Here is a 21,496-nt window from a genome sequence, read left to right on the forward strand (position 1 = left end):
GTAGGGTGTTGGGCGACCACAGGCTGCCAGAACAGCTTCAGTGCGGTGATGGAGCACCGTTCTTCCAAAAGATATTCACTCACTTGGTGAACTTGGTGTTGATTTGCAGTGACGCTTAATTCTACAGGGGCAAGTGGTTGCAAAGCATGCCAGCAAAATGTCCCCTAAAGCATAACTGGGTCACTGCGTCTTCAGAGTGCAGCCTTTTTCCTTTAATGTGTCACCTGTTTGTATATAAGCAGTCCTGTTGGGGAGTAGCGGAATGCTCAAACATGCAAGTGCGATATATGTTTGGAAAATATGTGAAACTTCAGCTAGAGAATTGTAATTTTTTTCTTAAGTGTTCTCTTAAATTTATGATGTAATTTTGCCATAGCCCACGATCCACCACAAAAGAGCAAAAACATATCTGCACCACGGCATAAACCGCGTCCATATTAGGCTCGCGTTGCCACGGTAGCAAAACGGCTGCTTTCCACTTTTATTTCTTCTGCTAAATTTGAACACTTGCTGGTCAAACTTCATGTTGAGCCACAAAATGCAGCTAAGAACCTAAAATGACGACAAAATGTTCTATCAAGGAGCTGTAGTTTGACATAGTTTAATATTCATTTAGATTATTAGTGTCCACTTGATTCTGTGGAGTAAAAGGTCAAGTAAACATTGGATTTTGGATTTTATTGCCAGACAAAAGTGTTATAATGTCCATTCAGATTAGCTGTAGTTTAGGAGGAAGTATTATGTGAATGTCATATCTAATGTTGAAAATTACATTTAAAAGCATGTTCTGTATTCTGTAGTGAAATACATTCAAAGTAACCCTCTCCATATTGATAAACATGCACATACATTTATCACTGGTTCCCTTCAGCTCTACAGATCATTTTGTTTTTATCCTTCAACTTGCTGGTTTGGTTTAGTGAATTCTCACTGTTTGAATACGAAAAAAGGAGTTAAAATGTTCCAATAAACCCACGTTAGCTCCAACTAGTGAACACAGTGAATCATTTAGCAGCTGAAGAACCAGATAGTTTCATCTGGAGATGGAGACCAAAAAAGAGCTAAAAGCAAAGTAAATATTGGATTTACGTTCCTCAGAATAAAGACAACAGAAGACTACAACTGTGTGCTCTCAAGTCAATTATCTGCACACACATTTATACTTGTAATAGTTTTATCCCTTTCTTTTATAGTTTAAGCATATTCTTATTGACATATGGGTCTTAAAAAGAGTTGGTGAGGTAGAGTCAGACCATTCTGTGCTGCTGAATAGTCCAACTGTACCTCATTACCAGTTTTTCAGTGTTGAGAAGGTTACTTTTAAAATGTATTTCACTACAGATGACTCAATGCATGCTCCTAAATGTTATTTACAATGTGTTTTATTGGATTACTCAAAGTGAGTAATGTATTGGGAATGCTTTTACATTATTATAGCATGTTGGGCAGATCATTCTGAGGTGCAGAATAGTCTCCTATACCAGACCAGTTAAATACAGACGGCCTGTAAAAACTATTACACACTAAAAACTGCAAAGCACTGCTGACATTTAGGCTTCCAAATTAGAATTTGCTGTTTTTTTGCAAAATATAAATGCTCAAAATTGCATCCACTTGTAACCATTGCTGCATTTAGATATGAAAAGAAGAAATTCACAACAACAAACAAATTACATCATCATGACAGTCTGAATCATTTGCATTTCAGAAATATTGTGAGGATTATTTTTTTCTGAAAATGCTCATACAATGCAGGGACACAGTCTGTCTTTGATCCTTTGTCTTTGATGTGTGCTGCCTACGTATAGAAGCATGTCCGGTGTGGGCGACACATGTCACTGAAGTTCTCTATCTCCTTGTCTCTCGGCGACATGGGAATCGTTCCTTGTGGTGGGACATTTACATACGCAGTGATCGGAGGGCCTATCTCGGTGGCCATGCCTGACGCACCGGCTGAAATACACTCAGCAGGTGACAGGCAAACATATGCCTCAAATGCCATGGGGTCCTGAAGCCGGATCATCTCCAAAGGCTAACTGGCAGGTCTAAGTAGGGACGGCATTAATACATATTATTCACAAAGAGCATGATTGAACAGAAAAATGTGCCCGGCGTGTACCCAGCTGCTTTGTTGGCACACAGCTCAGCCTCTGCCTGGGTTTCAAGACCGAGCTTGGATTTAGCCGTGCATTCACTGAATTCCCCATGCAGCTCTTATTCATTCATTCAGGCACAGGCAGGCCTGTACCAACAAACTGGTGTGTGTCTGTGTGTGTGTGTGTGTGTGTGTGTGTGTGGGAAAGAGCGTGTGCATTTGTGCCAGTTCCCAAATAGTTTGCATATGACAGCAAATTTAGATTTTTGACAAGTAAAGAGAGTCAGTGTTTATCATTCAGAAGTCCAGAGCAAAGCGATTCTCCCACAAATCACCTTTAATTTAACCCTCACATTTCTATATTTACCCCAGCGAGTCCACTTATAGTTCTGCACGTTTCATTTTCCTCCCATGGTGCTTAATTTGCAGATTAATCCTGACGTTTCTTGGCTGACGCAAGGATCTGTGACCAACACACCGAACACATGCTTCCTGTTTGCAAACCAGGCACTGCAAGAAACCCCTTCACTGATGTTCTCACCTTCTGCGTGAGTGTTTTTACTTTCCGTTTACATTTTTAAGCATGTATGGATGCATTTTTTTTTTTTTTTTTTCCCACATTGCTTGCCTCCCAGCCAACAGGAGGTCAGCAGGTGCTTCTGTGCTCACCAGATGTCTCCGTTTTTTCAGCCTGAGCCGAGACATGGGTATATTTAGAGATATGGCGCCCTCTGGAGGGTAAAGTTCTGGAGAAATAATTTGTTTTCCCCGGAGCACTGGCACATGACAATCAAGCTTGACATTAAACATGACAGATTTTATTCTGCACGACTTTTTAACTCCTGATTCACTTTAAAATTGCTGCAAATATTGAAAAGTTCAGTACAGAGATTTTTTTTTAAAAAGAACATTTTTTATGTAGTTTAACCCTCCTGTTGTCCTCATTGATGGGCAAAATATTGTTTTCCTTGTCTGAAAAAAATCTACAAATTCAGCAAAAAACTCCCCAAATTTCTGAAAAATTGCAAAACCTTCAAGAAGAAAATTCCAATAATTCCTTTAATGTTATTTTTTTAAAAGTCTCTCAAATTTGTCAAGAAAATTCTTGTAAATATTTTTTTTTTAAATGAGTAAAACACTCCAAAAAGATCCTACAAATATCTAAAGTGATTCCATATATATCAGTAAAACTTGTAATATTTTCTCTAAAAACATTCACAAAAAAATCAACCAAAATCCAGCAAAATTTGCTGGATTTTGGTTGATTTTTTGTGTGAATGTTCTTAAACATTTTTAACATATTTTCCACCGAAAAATGTTAAAGAATTTCCCAAAAATGTTGAAAATACGGAAGTTTTCACTGTGAAATTGTATATTTTTCTCCACATTTTCAAACTAAAACGGGTCAATTTTGACCTGCAGGACGACACGAGGGTTAATCTTTGAAATTATAAAAAGCAGTAGCTGTAGACACCCATTTTACAAAATTAGGATTGAAAAGCACTGAAAAAGTGCATTTGCATTCATATGCTGCATATTACATGTAACTTTATCATCAATATTTATCATTTCACTTCTCAATAGGCTGAAAAATAAAACAAAGATGATAATATAAGTTTAAAAAGAAAACATTTTGTTGTTTAATCAGATTAGATGTGGTACAATTGGTGAAGTAATGGGATCTTTGTTGGGTGATGGAGCCTGGAAATAAGACAAATGTAACAAATGGGATGAGTTTGACTTAGCGTTTGATTTTAAAAAAATGTGTTTTTAGGTTATTTGAACACTCACCTTTCATCGTTTGTCGGCTTTCCGAAAGAAATATGACTGTAGAACAATTGAATAGGATGCAAGTCATTATTGCATGCTTGTGTACATTCACACATTTATGCTAATTTTCACAAGTGAGGTAAACTCACCTGCTGTCCTTTCAGTGGCTTGCTGTAAAAATCCGACTCCACTGTTTGGCTTCCTCTCCGACTTTCATTCACCGTAACACCTGAGGGGGAAACGATTCAACATGCACTGCTGAACGGAGAATTGTTCAGTAAAGGACAATAAAGAACTCTCATTTAGTGCTAGTGAAACTCACTAGATCAAAACACAGCGTTGTGGATTTGATTAAATAACGCTTCCCTGAGGATTAATTCCCCGCCAGTGCAGCCGGGACTGGAGAAACTACAAAGGCATGCAAACACAGGTTTCTTCTGTGCACTCTGAGATAAGTTTTTAAAGACTCACTTGGCGCCTGATGAACGATGTTGATTTTATCTGCGGGGAGAGAGGACTTTCTGAGCCGTTTACAGTACACAGTTTAATACAGCCATTTGTAATGTGGCCATTTGTCCCAGTTACCTGCGCTGCATAATATTTGTTCTCGTGTTAAAGTTCCAGGAAAACTAAAGTCTGTGGAGCCTCTCTGTGATGACGGCAAAGTTTAGCCCACACATCCAGACTGGAGGAATATTTACCGTATACACTGTCATCATCCGCTCTGTTGTTGATGATACTGGCTCTCCGATGACTCAACTTCTCCTGCAGAGACAAAGATCAGCGCTTTAATATTAAACTAACACACTCTGAGATTTTTCATGATTTATCTGTGTTGTGTTCGCGCAGGCTGGGGAAAAAGATCGATCGAGGTTTTCCAGCTCGGTCGTAAATCTTTTGGTGCCTTCATGGATGTCGGAATAATGTCTAAGTAATGCAACAACAGAGCAGGAAAAAAGGGCGAAGGAATGCCAAAATATAGCACTTATTACTCCTTTACATATATATAATTTCATATGCAGATTTACATACTATTTAACCTTCCTGTTGTCTTCATTTACGGCACCAAAAAATATTGTTCTCTGTCTGAAAAAAATCCAAAAATTCAGCAAAAAATTCCCCAAATTTGTAAGAAAAAAAATTGCAAAATCTTTAGGAAGAAAATTCCTTCGGTTTCCCTTAAAAATCTTAAAAATCTAAAAAAAAATCCCCAAATTTGGCAAGAATTAAAAATTTAAAAAATAAAAAAATTGTAAATATTTTCATAAAATGAGTAAAAATCTTCCAAAAAATTTCCTAAAAATATCTAGTGTTTACATATATATCAGTAAAAGTTCTATTATTTTCAAAATTTGTTGATTTTTTTTTCCCCTGAATGTTCTTTAAGAAACTTTTTTAAAATTATTTTTTAGCATTTCTTTTTTTCCCCATCAAACAGTGTTCTAAAATTTAACAAAAATGTTGAAAATGTGGAAGTTTTCACTGTGAAAATACATATTTTTTTCCCACATTTACAAACTTTAAAACAAGTCAGTTTGACCCACAGGACAACAGGAGGGTTAAATTGTTGTTCTAAAGAGGTAAAACTATTAAAATTTCTCCTAAAAAAGCTTTCAAAGTGTTCAAAAGTTCCAAATATCAAGACATATTTACTTTGCAGATGTTTTTCTTCTTCTATTCCATAATTCATCTCAAACATTCATTTTGTGACTCTGTGGAAGGACCGTGGCCCACTCAGCTAAGATGTATAAATACATATTTAAACTACAGAAAATGAAAATTACTTATCACAGAGGCCATTCTGCTACATTATGAGAACTTTATTTTTTAAATTTTAAGTACATTTTGGTGATTAGACTTCATAGAAGACCTCTTCTAGTGATGGAGTTTGGTATTACTTTTATTTTAGTCAAATCTGTGAATGCATTCTCCACCACAGTCACATCTTTCCTTTGTGTTTCTGGTGTTCGTAGCGTTAGACTGCTGTTTCCCAGTCTGTCTGATGCACAGCAGACCAGACGTTATGTGTTGTCTCAGCAGGAAATGCACAGGTGTTGCTAATAACATTAACAATGTGTGCCGGTTAGACCTGTCACACTACCAGGACCCTGAAACCAAAGCAGCTAAATGGAGTTCCCCCATCATTCATTTTATTATTTCCTACTGTGACGTGTCAAAGCGTCACCTGTAAGAACAGACAGATGGAGGCCCAGCACCTCAGTGTAAATTAACATTCATATTAACAACGGCAGCCTACTGGCATGGTCCTGTCTTCTTCTCGCCTTTTTGAGGCGTTTGCCCCGCTGTCTGTACTAACGTCTCCTGTCACAGCAGAGCTTCTATTCCCTCTCTGCCCAGCAGGTGTCCTCAGCTCCTCCTGCTGCTCCACAGTCACCTGATAATGAACTGCCTGCACACCTGTCCCTCATTTCAACCACTTATGGAGCATTAGACACTCACTCTCGCTTTAATTTTTTACACGAGAAGCAACTGGAAATCCTTTTTGTATCACCAACACAGCAAGCATCTTGTCTTAGTGTCCACATAACAGATGTGTCACGGCAAAGATTTAACAAATTCATTTCAAATATGTACAACATATCAACCCTCGTGTCATCCTGCAGGTCAAAGATTACCCGTTTTAAAGTTTGAAAATGTGGGAAAAAATATATATTTTCACAGTGAAACTTATGATGTCCACATTTTCAACATTTTTGGGAAATCTTTGAACATTTTTTGGTGGGAAAAAAATGTTAAAAATGTTTCTTAAGAACATTGATTTTTTTTTCTGAATGTTCTTACAAAAGCATTACAAGTTTTACTGATATATTTGTAATCACTTTAGATATTTTTAGGATTTTTTTTGAAGATTTTTACTCCTTTTTAAAAAAAATTTGAAGAATTTTCTTGCCAAATTTGGGGGATTTTTTTAAAATAAAACTTTTCAGGGAAACTTTTAAGGAATTATTGGAATTATTCTTCATGAAGGTTTTGCAAATGAATAAAATTGCCCAAAAAATTGCAAAATGAAGAAACATTTTCCAAAAAAATTGCCTAAAAAAATCTAAAGTCATTACTTGTATATCGGTAAAAGTTCTAATATTTTCTTTAAGAACATTCACAAAAAAACAACCAAAATCTGGTGAAATTCGCTGGCTTTTGGTTGGTTGATGTCCACAGTTTCCCCAGAAATGTTGAAAATGTGGACATCAGAAGTTTCAATGTGAAAATATTTTTTTTTCAAACTTTATAAAGGGTCAATTTTGACCCACAGGACAACACGAGGGTTAACGATTAAATTAAAGAATATATGTGCAGAATTATCATGAGTTTCCTAATTCTTCCTAACGGTCCTTTTATGTCAAAAATGTCAGTTTTCTGTTAAAAAAAAAAAAAAAATCTGAAGTATTCAGTTGCATGCCAATTCAATTTATTTTTTGTAGTTTTATTGATATTTTTTGTGTCTTTCAAAAAAACAAACTGTAAAATCAAAATCACACATTCTGTAAAAGTTCATGTTTTTTGTTTCTGACATATTTTGTGCTCTCTGGCTTGCCGTACAGCTCTCAGAATCTGTGGTCCATCACTTGTTTCTTTCTCCTCTCTAGGTGAACCTGAAATAATTAGTCTTTCTTCAGATCGATGCTCGGTTGCACAGCACCTACACACTGTGTGTCATTAACAACAGATGTTATATTCAGGTTTGGTCTTGCGTGTTCTTTCATTCAGATGCCTTCATGTGTGTGTTCACAGTGCGTGCTCGTCCTCCTACCTGCTGCCTGCCGTCCGTGGCCTTCTCAGCAGCGTCGTCCACGGTGAGTAAACCTGACTTCCTTCTCTGCTCAATGAGCTGCTGGATTCTGTTTGGCTCAAAGGTGTCGTAGGTTGAATTCTTTCTGTCGTCTCGACCGCGTGCTGCAACGAACAACAAGTCCATGAACACACCTGCTGCTTTCAGTGATCTGGAAATCAGACACATTTTTACCACCAGGCAGCACAAAATATTCCCTAAACAAGTCAACAAGGTGGACTTAATGTATAAAGACATGAATTCAGTTTGTTCATTTTCAAACTGAAAATGAACAAACTACCTGTAAAGCCTCAGGTGGTCCTCAGTGAATGTTTTTAACTGTGATTTTTATGAACAATTTACTGTTTACGGTACAGGTTTTCCTCTGTTTGGTAAAATTACAGATAATTAGAGAAGTTATAGAAAAAAGCAATAATTTACATGTTAACTATAAAAATAAAACAGACCTCTAACTGTAAATAAATGTCCACAGCAAAATCTCTATTTTTCTTCATGATAATCCTTTTTTTTTTTTACATTTGACCATAAAATTATACTATTTCACTGTGTTTAAATTGCAGTAAATAAATAGTATTTGCCATTACTTGAAAGACAAATGGGACAAGATATTTTTTAACTGCCATTCTGTTTTGTTAAATCACATATAATATCGAGTAAAATCAAAGAAACAAAGCATTAATTTACAAGTTTACTGTATAAAAAATCTGGCTAAAACTGCACATAATGTCCTCATAAAAAATGAGTAAATCTGCAAAATTAGACAGTTTTGCCACCAGCTAAAAATATAGTTATTTTACAGATATTTGCCATTATTTAAAAAAATAAATATCCATATTAAGGACTGAAAAATGTGTTTTTAGTTATTTTTTCCTGTTTGTGTCAAATTACTGATAATATCTAGTAAGATCAAAGAAAACAAAGCAATAATTCACATGTTTACTGTGTTTACTGTATTTTTTTAAAAAACAGGTCAAAACTGTAAATATTCTCCACAACAAAAATGTGTATTTTCACTAATGGACTTTTCCGTTGTGAGTCTGAATTGACATGATTTTATGGTCAGTTAAAAATATCATTATTTTACAGATATTTGCTGATGCTTGAAAGAAAAATAAATGTATGTGAAGGATTATTTAATTACAAATATCAGTGCAGATTTATATGTTAACCCTAAAAAAACATGCCGAAGCTGTAAGTAATATACAAAAATCATCTAAAAAATGCATTATTTTACAAATACATGCCGTTAAGTTCAGCTTTTTATAGCCTTTTAAGTATTTTTTTCTATTTTTTTCACATTATTTTTCTATCAGTCTTGCTGCCAGCTTTTTTATTTATTTATTTTTTTACAGATTTTATTTTATTTCTTCTTTATTGCGGCGTGCTTAGGATCGTCTGGCACTGTGAGTTTGCGCTGCACATCTGTAACGTCAGCGAGTCTTGTGGATTCTCAGTAATTTTCTGGCTGACTGTGATGATCTATGGACCTGTCATTCAGTGTCACCAGCAGAACAGTGAGGCAGATAAATGGCTTCGTATCTCTGCAGGTGCTCCGTTCACTTCTTTCTCTCTCCGGCACACGGCTTTTGTTTCAATGTGCTACCTGCTCATTTTATTGCTTTTTTTACTGTTTGTGTGCCCATTACTTTGCTGCTATAATGACTCATTTCCCCGCGGTGATCGCTACAGTTTTAATTAAATAAGTAACACACCACAAATTATTTAAGGGTGTCACCATTAATTCAGAAGGTAATTCCAACAGGAAACCTTAGGAGAGTAGTCAGCAAAAATCACCGGCGCGGTGAAAGTCTTGCTCTTGTAGAGAGTATCTGTAAATCTCAAGGTTCTAATACTGATTATAGGGGAATAAAGGCGACTTTTTGGAAGAAGCAGGACAGGTTTCACTTCATATTCTGTTTGTTTTCTTTGTTTCAGAATTAACCCTCGTGTCGTCCTGCAGGTCAAATTGACCCGTTTAATGTTTGAAAATGTGGGGAAAAATATATTTTCAAGGCGATACTTCTGATGTCCACATTTTCAGCATTTTTGGGAAATTTTTGAACATTTTTTGATGGGGAAAAAAATGTTTAAAAATTTGTCTTTAAAAACATTCACAAAAAAATCGCTGGATTTTGGTTGATTTTTTTTTGTGAATGTTCTTAAAGAAAATATAAGAAGTTCTACTGATATATATGTAATCCTTTTAGATAATTTTAGGATTTTTTGGAAGATATTTACTTATTTTTTGAAAATATTTATAAGAATTTTCTTGCCAAATTTTGGGGGATTTTTTATATTTTTTTTTCATTTTTTTTTACACATTTAGATTTTTTTCTGATATCTTTAGGATTTTTTGCAAAATATTTACAAGAATGTTCTTCCAAAATTATAATACAATTATAAAGGGAAACTTGTAATGAATTATTGGAATTTTCTTCATGAAGGTTTTGCAAATTTTCAGAAATTGAGTTTGTTTGTTTTTTGTTTTTTTGCTGATTTTTTGGATTTTTTTCAGAAAAGGAAACAATATTTTTTTTTTGGTGCCTGTAAATGAAGACAACAGGAGGGTTAAGGACTGCAAATGTCCTTTCATGCCTGAACGTCACAAGCGAAAACGCAAAACCTTTGTAAGCTTCGTGCATTAGCTTGCAGGTGATGACTTTGTCAAGGCTGAGAGCACAACCCCTGATGATATGCTGCATGTCATCAGATTATCTCAGTGTGAGCTCGGAGGTTTTTAGCAGAAAGTCTGCACCGCTAACTGAGAGCATGAGACTGAAAGATGCAGATGTTTATCTTAACAAGAAGCTGCAACTGAGCCATAAAATCTCAGAGGTATGGATATGCTAGTTAAATGAAAAACGTACCTTGTTTAGTGGGAAGTGAGTAGAGATCAGCATCACTCTGTAGCGTCTTCTGCTGGAACACTGGACACAGAGCAGCTTCAAGTCACATCATCATCATAAGATCGCACAATATTTACTTCTATTTAGCACATTATATTTACTATTACTAGAGGGATTAAAGTCAGAGCTCATTCTCCAATGTTCTTTATTTTGCCCCTGCATTTTAATTCTTCTCCCACAAGATGGAGCCATGAACTAAATTTAATTAATCTACTGACTGAACAGCTAAGGGGGAAAAACAAAATGCAGCAACAACAAAACTTATTACTGGTTCAGGAATTAAAAATGTGATGAAACTAAATATAGGTTCAATGAAAAAGAAGTGAAAATCTTGTTTAATGCCAGAAAGGACCCATGTTGAGCTCTGGATTGAGTTATCCACCCTGAACGATGCTGCTGGTTTGGTGAGCGCTCAGAATGAAAGGCTGCACTGTTCAGCTGTCAGAGGCGGCAGGGCTGCGGCCGTGTGACCGACCACGGATTAAAATTCAGCATCCACACCCTGGAAGATAATCCCACCTCTGACTACTTCCTCCGAGACAGCATCTCTCTTTTCCACTTGGTTTTCAAACCCTGCCTGGCTCATAACACAATCCCTGGCTCTATGGCTTCATTCAAGCCGGCCGTGTAGTTTACATGTTCAGTAATTTCTCCCGATGGGGTTGAATTTCATTCACGTTTCAGCGTTTCGGTCTCATTGAGCATGGAGATGTTGCCGCTAACAAAAGCAGAGTCCTCATTATTTCCACTTGTGCAGCGTCTTCCAATAACTGGCTCCTCGCCTAATCCTCCACCAAGCCTCATCTCTCCTCTCACATCTCTCACTGTGGGAGTGAGGAGCAAAATGTGATCCTTGTGTGGTTTGAAGCTCCACTGTCTCAATAGATGGAAACCTCAAAATCCCTCTCCCTTCTCTTGTGCGCTCTGGGGACAAGGACGATGGAAAACATGTGTAATGACTTATTCTGGCTGACTTGGCCTTGGCCGGGCCAAGATTGGTTGCAGATGGCAGCCCGGTAGTTCTTTCTATTACTGAGGGGACGGTTGGGATACAGATACTTGTTTTGCTTTGTAAATCCATCGGGGGAGAAGGTTGGCTCACTGGATGCAAGCGAGCTTAATAAAAAGCCACATAATGGGGCGAGAGAGTCTGCTGCACTGGAAAAAATGCCCCTCTCAAAACAAGGGGAAAAACTTATTTGAAAGAACTTTTACCTTGAAATAAGTGGAAAAAAATCTGCCAATAGAACAAGTGAAAAATGGCTTGGTAAGATTTGTTGAAATAAGATGTGATATTAAGAATATTGAGATCTTAAAATTAGCTGGGAAAACTTATTTTAAGCTCTATTTTACCAGGATTGTCAAGCTTAGATGTCTTAGCCCTCCTGTTGTCCTCATTTACGGCACCAAAAAATATTGTTGCCCTGTCTGGAAAAAAATCCAAATTCAGCAAAAAATTCCCCAAATTTATAAAAAAAATTTGCATAATTTTCCTCAAGAAAATTCCTTAAAACTTTCCCTTAAAAGTTCTTTTTAATCCCCAAATTTGGCAAGAAATAAATAAAAATAAAAAAATATATAAAAATTGTAAATATTTTCAAAAAAATGGATGAAAGTCTTCCAAAAAATATCCTAAAAATATCTAAAGTGATTCCATATTTATCGGTAAAAGTTGTAATATTTTCTTTAAGAATATTCGGGGAAAAAAGTCAACCAAAATCCAGTGAAATAAGCTGGATTTTTAAAAACTTTTTTCCCCCGAATGTTCTTAAAGAAGCTGTTACGATCCAACCTCTAGGGGCTGACTGGATGCAACAAAATAACCAGATGTTATTGGTTTAGGTTAAGGGATTTATGGCCGTAACAGAAGCATTTTTTTTTAGCATTTTTTTTTCCACCAAAAAATGTTAAAGAATTTCCCGAAAATTTTGAAAATGTGGAAGTTTTCACTGTGAATTATTATTATTTTCCACATTTTCAAATGTAAAACGGGTCAATTTGACCCGTGGGACGACACGAGGGTTAAAACAAGATAATTTCAAGATTGCTTGACTTAACAAGATATTTAAGCTGCATTGTCTCAAAACAAGTCGCTCCATCTTGCTGAAATGTCACTTGTTAGGTGAATTTATCCTAAATCAAGTGGGATGAGACATTTTGACTAAAAACAAGACGAGTAGACTTGGTAAGATTTTGAGTTTTTGCAGCGTGAGCGTCTCTAATCATTTTTGTGTGTTTTGGACGCAAGTAAAAGAGAGGGACGAGTTGTAATATTTCCTGTGGGAATAACGATTAATTGCGGATGCGTGTTTCACAGCTGTTAAATGATTTATGAGCCTTAATAATACCACTGACTTTTGGATGTTTCGTCTTCATGAAATATTCAAGCTGCTGAAATTGAACAGTTAGGGACTGTGGGCTGTCCACGCACACAAATGGCTCGTTTCTCCATCCTCGCTTTTGTTTGTTTTGCGACGGGGAGCGACTATGTTCTTGTGGTTTATGGAATCAAAACAAAAAGAAAAAAGCCTCTTTGCTCTATTCAGCAGCACTCCACTGACAACAGCAAATTCCAGGCACTACCTCCCTCCCACATGAACTCCCCTTCACATACTGTGCATAACTCAGCATTTGTTTTTACTCCAGAATCGTGTATCTGTAGCCGTGGAGTGAAGGGAGTAGAAGATGCAACAAAAGAGCAACAAGTTGCCACATGTTACCTTGAGCGATGTACGGGGTTTCGCTCTCCTTCACCTGGGTGCTCTCGGGCCGAGGTGTGGGTGCTGGTGGGCGATTGGCAACGAGCACCGCTTTTGTGGAGTTCAGGAAGGTGTCATATTCATCATTCATCCCCAGTGGCGCGTACAGATCCTCCTCCTCCCCCTCTTTATCCTCGCCGCCTTGCTGTTTCTGTACATCTGTGATGGAGAGATTCCCTAATGCACAAAGTGTTTACTGCACTATTGCCTCAGTGTCATAATGACGTTCTGCACGCTGCTTTTGCTGCTGTCATTTCGCCGCTGATCAGAAGCTACATGATGCCCCCCCCCCCCCCCATCTCCATCAGTGAGGGGAAACTGCTCAGTGGTCGGAAATGAACGCAGCATAATGATATGCTGGAGGAGGGGGAGAAAAGAACAATTCCATTACCGGCTTTTCCTTGTCCTCCTTCCGCTTCCCATCAGGCCCACACTCACCTGCGTTGCACATCATTTCGTAGACACTGGAATCACCATTGTCCTCGCCTGAGTTCAACGTATTCTGCAACAACAAATCACCCCAACAGACAGAATTTAGTATTCAAAGAAAGCAATGTTTCATCTGGTGTGTTAGACATGGACATTTGCTGTGTAACAGTGGATTTTTGGGCTAATCTCAAAGTGCTGCAGGCTTGTAGTCTTGGTAAAAATGTGAATTCATCCTTGGCTCGCTCACCACGCTGCTAATTTTCTCACCTGTATCCTACTTCCAAGGCATAAAAACAAAACCTAAAAGCACAGATGACTATCCACCAGCCTCTCTGCCGTGCTGTAAGGCTGCTTTAATATTCAGCGTTTTCATGTCAGCTGTGACAACCATCCAGATTATTAATTGAGGCTTCTCGCTGCATCTGTTAGGACTTGTGGGAAGGCAATTTCCAGAGCTATAGCATGAATTACAGAGGTGTGAGGTGCACTGTATCGCACGGCTGCTGAACAAAGCTGCCGCAGAACCGTCCTATCTGCTAATGGCGTGCTGAGGGACAGGCGGGGGTATGATCAGGGTAATTAAGCAATCAGACAATCTTCCCCTTCCAGTCCAAACATATCATTTAGCGAGCGATTCAAGACCCTTGACTTGATGTCAGACTGGATCCACAATTAGACGCACATATAGATGATGATTTATCGACTTCTGATCAGGAACATTCACTTTATTTAAAACCGAAATGTTATTTTAAAAATGTATTCAGTAATAATTCCTCAGATATGGACTAACCACAATGTATTTCAGCTGCATATTTTCACACTGCCGCTAAGCTGTGTTGTAGATTTTGCATCCAGACAGATTGTGTCAACAAAGTACTCAATCATAGTCCACATGATGGCACCTCAGGACTCCTATTGTCAGTTTAAAAGAATACTGTATAGTCTAAATTCAATAACAGAGTCCCCGGCAATCATATAAATCTGCAGAATATGAGAAACGGCTCAGTTGGTTCAAAATATCCTCCATATAACACGCCTTGCTCTGTGTGCTGTTTCCAGGCAACACAGCCAATCATGACTCAATTACAATATTACACTGTTCCTAGTATTGCAAATTACTTAAAGGCTGCCATGAATGCATTACTTAACAGTCGAGGTTCATCACAGGCCCAACAGGTGGAAGGGACGGGTTAATTACCACCGCGTGAATATTGAATTTTAATAGTTGGATTCTGCACTTTAGCACAATGTGGTACTTTCAGAGGTAATGTCTGGACAGAGGAGGGGTATTTATTTACTAACCGCGAATGCTAAATCATTTTACAGATGTCTGAAACTGCAGGAGCCCCAGGCATTCCAGACAAATTCAGTTTCACCGCCGCAGTCCAAGCAGCGGTACCTCAGACAAAACAGCAGGCATGATTCAGTTCGAGGGAGAACAAATCTTGAGTGAATCTAGTGCAGCAGGAGGAGGGTAAATTTGTCTTTAGCAGCAGCCGAAATGGTCAATTCACAAGCTGGCTGGTCTGAGCTCTCAGCACCACCATGCTCGCTGTTTTTAGTCGTGTCAGGATGAATGGATTTGATGCACGGCAGATTGTGGAGCCATTGTGAGCCCATCACATGAGAGCTATGCACTTAAAATCCCACCAACTTGTGTTTTTCTGTTTTGGCAGAGGAAAATAAGAAGCAGTCAGCTCAGCAGGCAAATAATTATTTCACACTTCTGCAAAACTAATTCTTCTCATAAAGTGTCATCTTCGTAGTTAGCAGGGAACCAAGCATTCATTATTGAAGGCTGCTATAACAAGAGTGTGCCGGCTGCTCTTTAACACTGTGGCGCTTTGAGCTAATTGCGAGTGTCAGTCTGCTCACAATGCTAACATGTCGCAGGTAGCTGTTTGACACATTAGCATGCTAACATTCTGCTAATTAGCGCTGAACGCAACCTGCTGAGCCGCAAAGGTCGGCCTCGTTACGGAGCTGAAGGAAAAGTCACCAAGTCTCTGTGATTCATTGTGTGGCAGCCGTGGATGAATACAATTTACAGACGGTAAATTCACAAGCCATCCACTTGAGGTTGAGAATATTCACTGGAAAGGTTAAAACTTTGTTCAGCTGGTGACGCCAGCAAAGAAGTCTGTTGAAGGTCTTCATCTTCTTTGCTTTCTGTTAACAACTCTGCAACATTTTCTTGGTGATGCCTCCAGTAGTTTTGACATATTTGAGAGCAAACCAAAGCAGTGGACTTCCATTATCTGCTATTGTGACTACAAAACACATGGTATCTTTTTAAAAATTGGCAAAATGACACCATTTTGTGGGAACAAATCATTAGACTTTAACTTTTCTTGGACTAATATGTGGCTTTGTCTGGAAAAATAACCAAATCCAAGCTTAAGATTGTGACTTTTTAATAAAACTACTTAAAATTTGAAACTAAAAATTAAAAAAAAGGTTTACACTGATCAGATTCTGTTAAAAAAACAAGCAAAAAGTAATCTGTGCACCTCAGCGCAACCAAGAAGCTTGAATGACTCAGCTCTGTGAGGCATAGCAAGAATTTAGAGACTATTCGGTTGAGCTGCAGGCAGTGTTTACTCAGAACAAAGATTACACAATAAGACGGATCCAGAGGAAAATAATATCTGCTTGATTGATTCAACAAATGTAGCATGGCTCCATGCAGAGGAGCAAGCTGTTGAAAGACACTTTCGGCATAGTGAAATATCTTCCTGGAGTTGATTCGAGTTATGTAAGCAGTCAAATATCTGTAGTATGTGGAGCCATACTTCTCCAAAGTAATTTTTTGTGAGTTCTCTCTACTTCTAGCCATGGCTGTGCTGTTTGAATAGATGTGAATTACTCTGTATTGCAGTGAAAAATGAGCCCCGTATCATTCAAATGATAAACAAATCTCTGACGTTTTCATAACTGGACTGTAGCAAGTCTGCTAATTTGGCTTGCTTGAATTTGGATAGGGGTATACTTTCCCCAAGCGCAGCATGCAATAAATAAATAGCTCTTTGTAGTCTTTGGAGGGCCTTACAGTTGCAAACTATTCTGCATCTGAGAGTGCGCAGTGAAATCTTGTTCTGGGAGCACCGAGTCCATGTAAATGCCGAGTGACACGCCGCCAAATTTGTGACCCAGCATTAAAATATTAACTAAAGCCTGGGCGCGTTTGCGCTGATAATTGAGCAAGCACAATGCAGCAGTCAGAGGACAAAAACATTGTAGATAACAGCGGAGCATTTTCTATATTTGTATTCTAGTTATGCTCTCCCTGAATAATTCAGCTTTCCCCTCTGGAGCAGTTCACAGCTAATTAACAAAGAAGTGTGGTGCCAGGGCAGACTAGTGGATCTGACGCAGGCCCTGTGAGTGATTTAGCCTGTGTATGAAGCAGGGGACCGATCCATCTAGGATTTATTGACAGAGTGCTGCTACACTGACGCCCAAATCACTGATGCATCATGGGTTGATTAATTGGGGATGGGGGAAACGCTGCAGATGAGTTAATGAAACTGCCATGCACCAACAAAAAGGAATAAAATCTCACCCCGCAATCATGAGTCTTATAATTTCTCTAACGCGTTACACAAGCACAGTATATGGATATTCTTTAGCTGTCAAGATGAATTCTAATTACCTTCCGAGAAAACCACATCGAAACGCTGGTGCATGTCGAATCTGTCTGCTTGGTTACATCTATAGGTTTGTTGAAGTCCCCATGGAGAGACCTCTGTTTGACTTCGTTGCTCCCCTGTCAGCTGAGCCGACTCGCTGCAGCCTTGCAACGAGTGCTCACTAGAGCAATCTGATCAAACCTTGCTCAGTCTGCATTCACTCTCAATTAGCAGTGTTGCTAGGGGGAATAAATGCATTTGCAACAGCTGTTGGAGTGTCTAAATTTCCCTCGAGGGGGAATTCTCCACAGATTCACCCGCGGCATCGGAGAAAGTTAAAAATTGTCGGTATTACAAGGGAAGGCTGAAGATGAGAGTGGAGACATTTTCATATGAATGAATGAGGATCACATAGCTGACATGTTACAAACTGATGGGCTGTAACATGGTGGGGATCCAACAGCTGCTACAAGCTTCAAGGGACTGCTCATACTTAGTTATAGCTAACCTATGGATTATTATAATTTGTCCAGGTTTTTAGATATCTGTCAAAATCGGCATCCATTTGCAGAACGTACTTTAGCTGAAGTTTTATACCCATAAATGTGAGCGCTTCCATTATATGAAACTGTATACAGTGATCAGGCATAACATTTTGACCAGTGGCCTAATATTGTGTTGGTCCTCCTCCCTGACCTGTTGAGGCATGGACTCCACTAGAAGGTCTTCTGTGGTATCTGGCACCAAGCTGCCTGATCAGTGTGCATGTCCATGTTTCAGAGGTACTATTAACTACATTTCTTCTTCTATCTTTTTAGTGGTGCAGAGTAAGACTATCTGCAAAAACAGTTGTTTCTTCTCTTGATTTTAGTCACAAATCTACCTCTTGTCGCCAGCGATGAGCCTGGACATGCTGAATGACTTAGAATCTGCTGGTAGCACCGTTTCTGAACTTTTTGATCAACCCTCCTGTCATATCTACTGTACTGAATCTAAACTCTTGGTGAAGGACTTTTATTCATGATTAAGTATTCTATTACTACTTTTACTACACTTAATAGCTTCATGCTAGGAGCTAAATGAATAGATTAATGCCATACACCTGCAGCTAGTTACCTTTGTGCTAAGACTGGCATTAGGTAGAAACAGCTCAACTGTCTCTGTCCAAAGGTGGCCACACGGAATCTTCACAGGGGTGATAAATTGTCTTTTCACTTTAGATTTTGCACAGATGCGATCTGTTGATCAGTGAGCTTTACAGCTGAAGGTAGGCGGATTATGTTACCTTGCTTGTTATACATAGAAGACGCTTCTAGGTAGCACAAGCAATTACAGCCAAGGCCAAATGGTAGAGGAGACCGTTGACTGCCTCAAAGAAGCAAGAGAGAAAAACACCACAACCGTGTACCAAAGATGTCTCTCACCCTGAAATCTTGCTTTTCATTTGAATCACTGCTGAGGAACAGTGCCTAGACCTTTTTGTGAAGTCCAAATCAGACACAAATGCTTACAAACAGGATCAGATGTGTAAGTTTTTCTTTTATCTGTAAAAAGGTATCATGTATCATCTGGCTTAGTATTTTCTTCACACACTAAAAATGATGCGATGTTTTTAGTCTACCATTCAGGCTTTACTACTGGTGCATTATCTATTTCTTTAAAATGATAATCTCTTCAGTGTCTAATGAAATTAGCATCTGAAAGAACATGATGATACTAATGTCCTTCAGGTTTATCGAATAAAGGTATGAGCATGCATGCAAGGGAGCTATTAAATTTGGATTGCCTCTCATTAGCGAGAGAATGGCAAACGTGCCGCTCGGGCGTAAATGTATCCACAAAGCAAAATGGGAGGTTGAGCAGGAAGAGGATCTCCATATTAACGTGAGAAAATGGCAGCTATTACGCAAGGAAATGTCGACATTAGCGGCTGAATTAATTGCCTGAATGTATGCAGACGGGCTGCGCTGTGAGGCACATTGTGGATGCATAAACAAACACAGCCTTTCTGGTCTCTGTGGGGGTGTTCCATTAGGAACCTCGCAGGCCAAACATGTTCAGGATGAGAGGAGGAGGGTTTGCCATTCATCCACTAACTGAGCCACGAGCTGTAAAGACACTAGTTAGGAGGCGGTGAGGTCGCTCCTGACACACGGGTCACTGTCGCTGCTTCCCACCTGTCTATTCTCTCCTGTTTGTTCATTATTGATAAAGAACCATTTACTCATAGTTCTAGTGCTGGACTGACGTAGGTGAGAACAATCCTTAGTGCTGCTGTGAGATCTGAAGAGCAAAGGTGCATTCTGTCAGGAGCTACCTGAAATCTTTTTTGGAAGTTCTTGTCAAAAACGCCAAGGAAATTCATCATATTTCAATATTGAAAAGCAACAGAAAAGGAAAAGTTCCAATGGGAGTGCATAATTTTTTACAGGTAGTGTAGACAGTAAGCGGTAAATGGATGATCAGGAGGTAGTTACCAGCGTCTCTTTCAATAAGACGTGAAGCTCTGTGTGGCCGTGGCTCTTGGCAATCTCAGTGGGAGTCTGTCCATGGCGATTGGCCGTGTGCAGCGCTCGGTCAGCACCTGGACACTGCAGAAGGAGGCTGGAGACGCTCCTTAATCCATACTGAGCAGCGAAGTGAAGGAGCGAGGGGACATCTGCATGGTGGAGCTCTGTCGTGGACGAGTGCCCATTTTGATTAGGTGCGAGAAGGAATTCATATTAAGCCAAGTTACGACTGAAAAAGAGCAGCTGCACATTCATACACACAACAGTCCTTGAAAGCAAACTCGCAAGAACTCACTACTTCCTTTCCAGGTAATAGGTCGAAGGTGATCCATTGCAATGTGGGCAATCTAACACATCCAGAGTCAAAGAAAGACGGCTTGGAGGCAGTTATTGACCTGTTTGTCATGGCAACATTTCCCTCTGCCCTTTTTAGCAGAGTTAAGGATCAATCTCAATAGCTGATGAAGCCATCAATCTGCCACATAATGAGCTGAGAAATAATGGAAAGACTTTTTTTATATAGTGGGTAATGTGCATTATGCAGGAGGAATGTTTTCCAAATGTGAGCAGTAAGTTCAACTCACATCATTGCATAAACACATGGTCAGAGGGAAAGAGGGAATTACCTTTAGTATAGCTACAGCTTATATGTTATATTAAATACTTGAAGTAATGCTTAAAAATAATATTCACCTGTAAGAATTTCCCATTCCACACATTTAGAGACAGGTTATATTTTCTGTTTCCGAGAGTACATGTGCTGTCAGCAAACATTTTCAGACGATTCTTGCTTATGTAACTCTAAAAGTAGAGTTTAAAGAAAGCTATACCACCAAGTGTGATTACTCAGCGGATGTTTTTCGGTGTAAAAGTTCAGAGTAAGCAGTCCCACAGTGCCGTACCTCTTTCAGGTGTGTTTTCACTCTGCAGTGCCTGAAAGCCTCCGGTGGGCATTGCCTCCAAAAGCATGGAGGCCAACTTCTGATCCAGCTTGTCCACAGAGGACACCTGAAGAGCCTGAAATCCAGACGCACTTTGAAAAGATTTTTTTCAGTTGCAAGGAAAACGTTTATTTCTTCACAACCAATACAGGCAAACTGCTAAAAAAATATATTGGATTTGTCAACAAATGAAAGCACCATCAAAAAAAAACAACAAAAAAACAACCCAGTGGGAGTACTATTGGTGAAGAGGAGCAGTCAAAGTGCCAGTTTGAATTTAACCATCGCACTCATCAGAGTCCCGTCTTTGCCAGTCCAAGCTTTTAGTTTGAAACGCTCTCTGCAAATTCTTCTTTTGGCATTGCTCAAGTTTGCATCTTCAGCAAAAGAGAGCTAATCAAATCAAGTGTTCGTGGCTGGAAGAAGGCTGAAACCTGCAGCCTCTTCAGTTTCAGAAGGGCGACAGTAAACGGTGGCTCAATAAACCTCAGCAGAAATATGCTCCTTCAATTTATCCCTCTTTTTTTTACATTTCTTTTATAATGGCTTGAGTGGATCGATTATAAGCTGTGTTTTAAGGCGGTGATTGACTAATTTCTATGACTGAGTTACATAACGATGAGTCACTAAGTAGCATAGCGCATTT

At 38.8% G+C, this 21,496-nt stretch overlaps 1 protein-coding gene across 1 annotated transcript in view; it reads right to left on the bottom strand.

Moving 5' to 3' along the window:
- Window positions 1-585: 585 nt before the first annotated feature.
- LOC110962468 (B cell scaffold protein with ankyrin repeats 1) overlaps window positions 586-21,496 on the bottom strand; it is a 30,563-nt gene continuing 9,652 nt past the window's right edge. Inside the window, exons 7-17 of the mRNA XM_022210421.2 lie at window positions 20,812-20,926; window positions 19,877-20,073; window positions 13,780-13,843; window positions 13,303-13,500; window positions 10,544-10,603; window positions 7,638-7,780; window positions 4,567-4,630; window positions 4,337-4,366; window positions 4,015-4,094; window positions 3,887-3,922; window positions 586-3,796 (exon numbers count right to left, since the gene is read on the bottom strand). Of these exons, the coding sequence (XP_022066113.2) occupies window positions 3,890-3,922; window positions 4,015-4,094; window positions 4,337-4,366; window positions 4,567-4,630; window positions 7,638-7,780; window positions 10,544-10,603; window positions 13,303-13,500; window positions 13,780-13,843; window positions 19,877-20,073; window positions 20,812-20,926 (984 nt within the window). The 3' untranslated portion in view covers window positions 586-3,796; window positions 3,887-3,889. The remainder of the gene's footprint in view (window positions 3,797-3,886; window positions 3,923-4,014; window positions 4,095-4,336; window positions 4,367-4,566; window positions 4,631-7,637; window positions 7,781-10,543; window positions 10,604-13,302; window positions 13,501-13,779; window positions 13,844-19,876; window positions 20,074-20,811; window positions 20,927-21,496) is intronic.

This window comes from Acanthochromis polyacanthus, chromosome 23 (assembly GCF_021347895.1).
Source record: "Acanthochromis polyacanthus isolate Apoly-LR-REF ecotype Palm Island chromosome 23, KAUST_Apoly_ChrSc, whole genome shotgun sequence".
NCBI lineage: Eukaryota > Metazoa > Chordata > Actinopteri > Pomacentridae > Acanthochromis > Acanthochromis polyacanthus.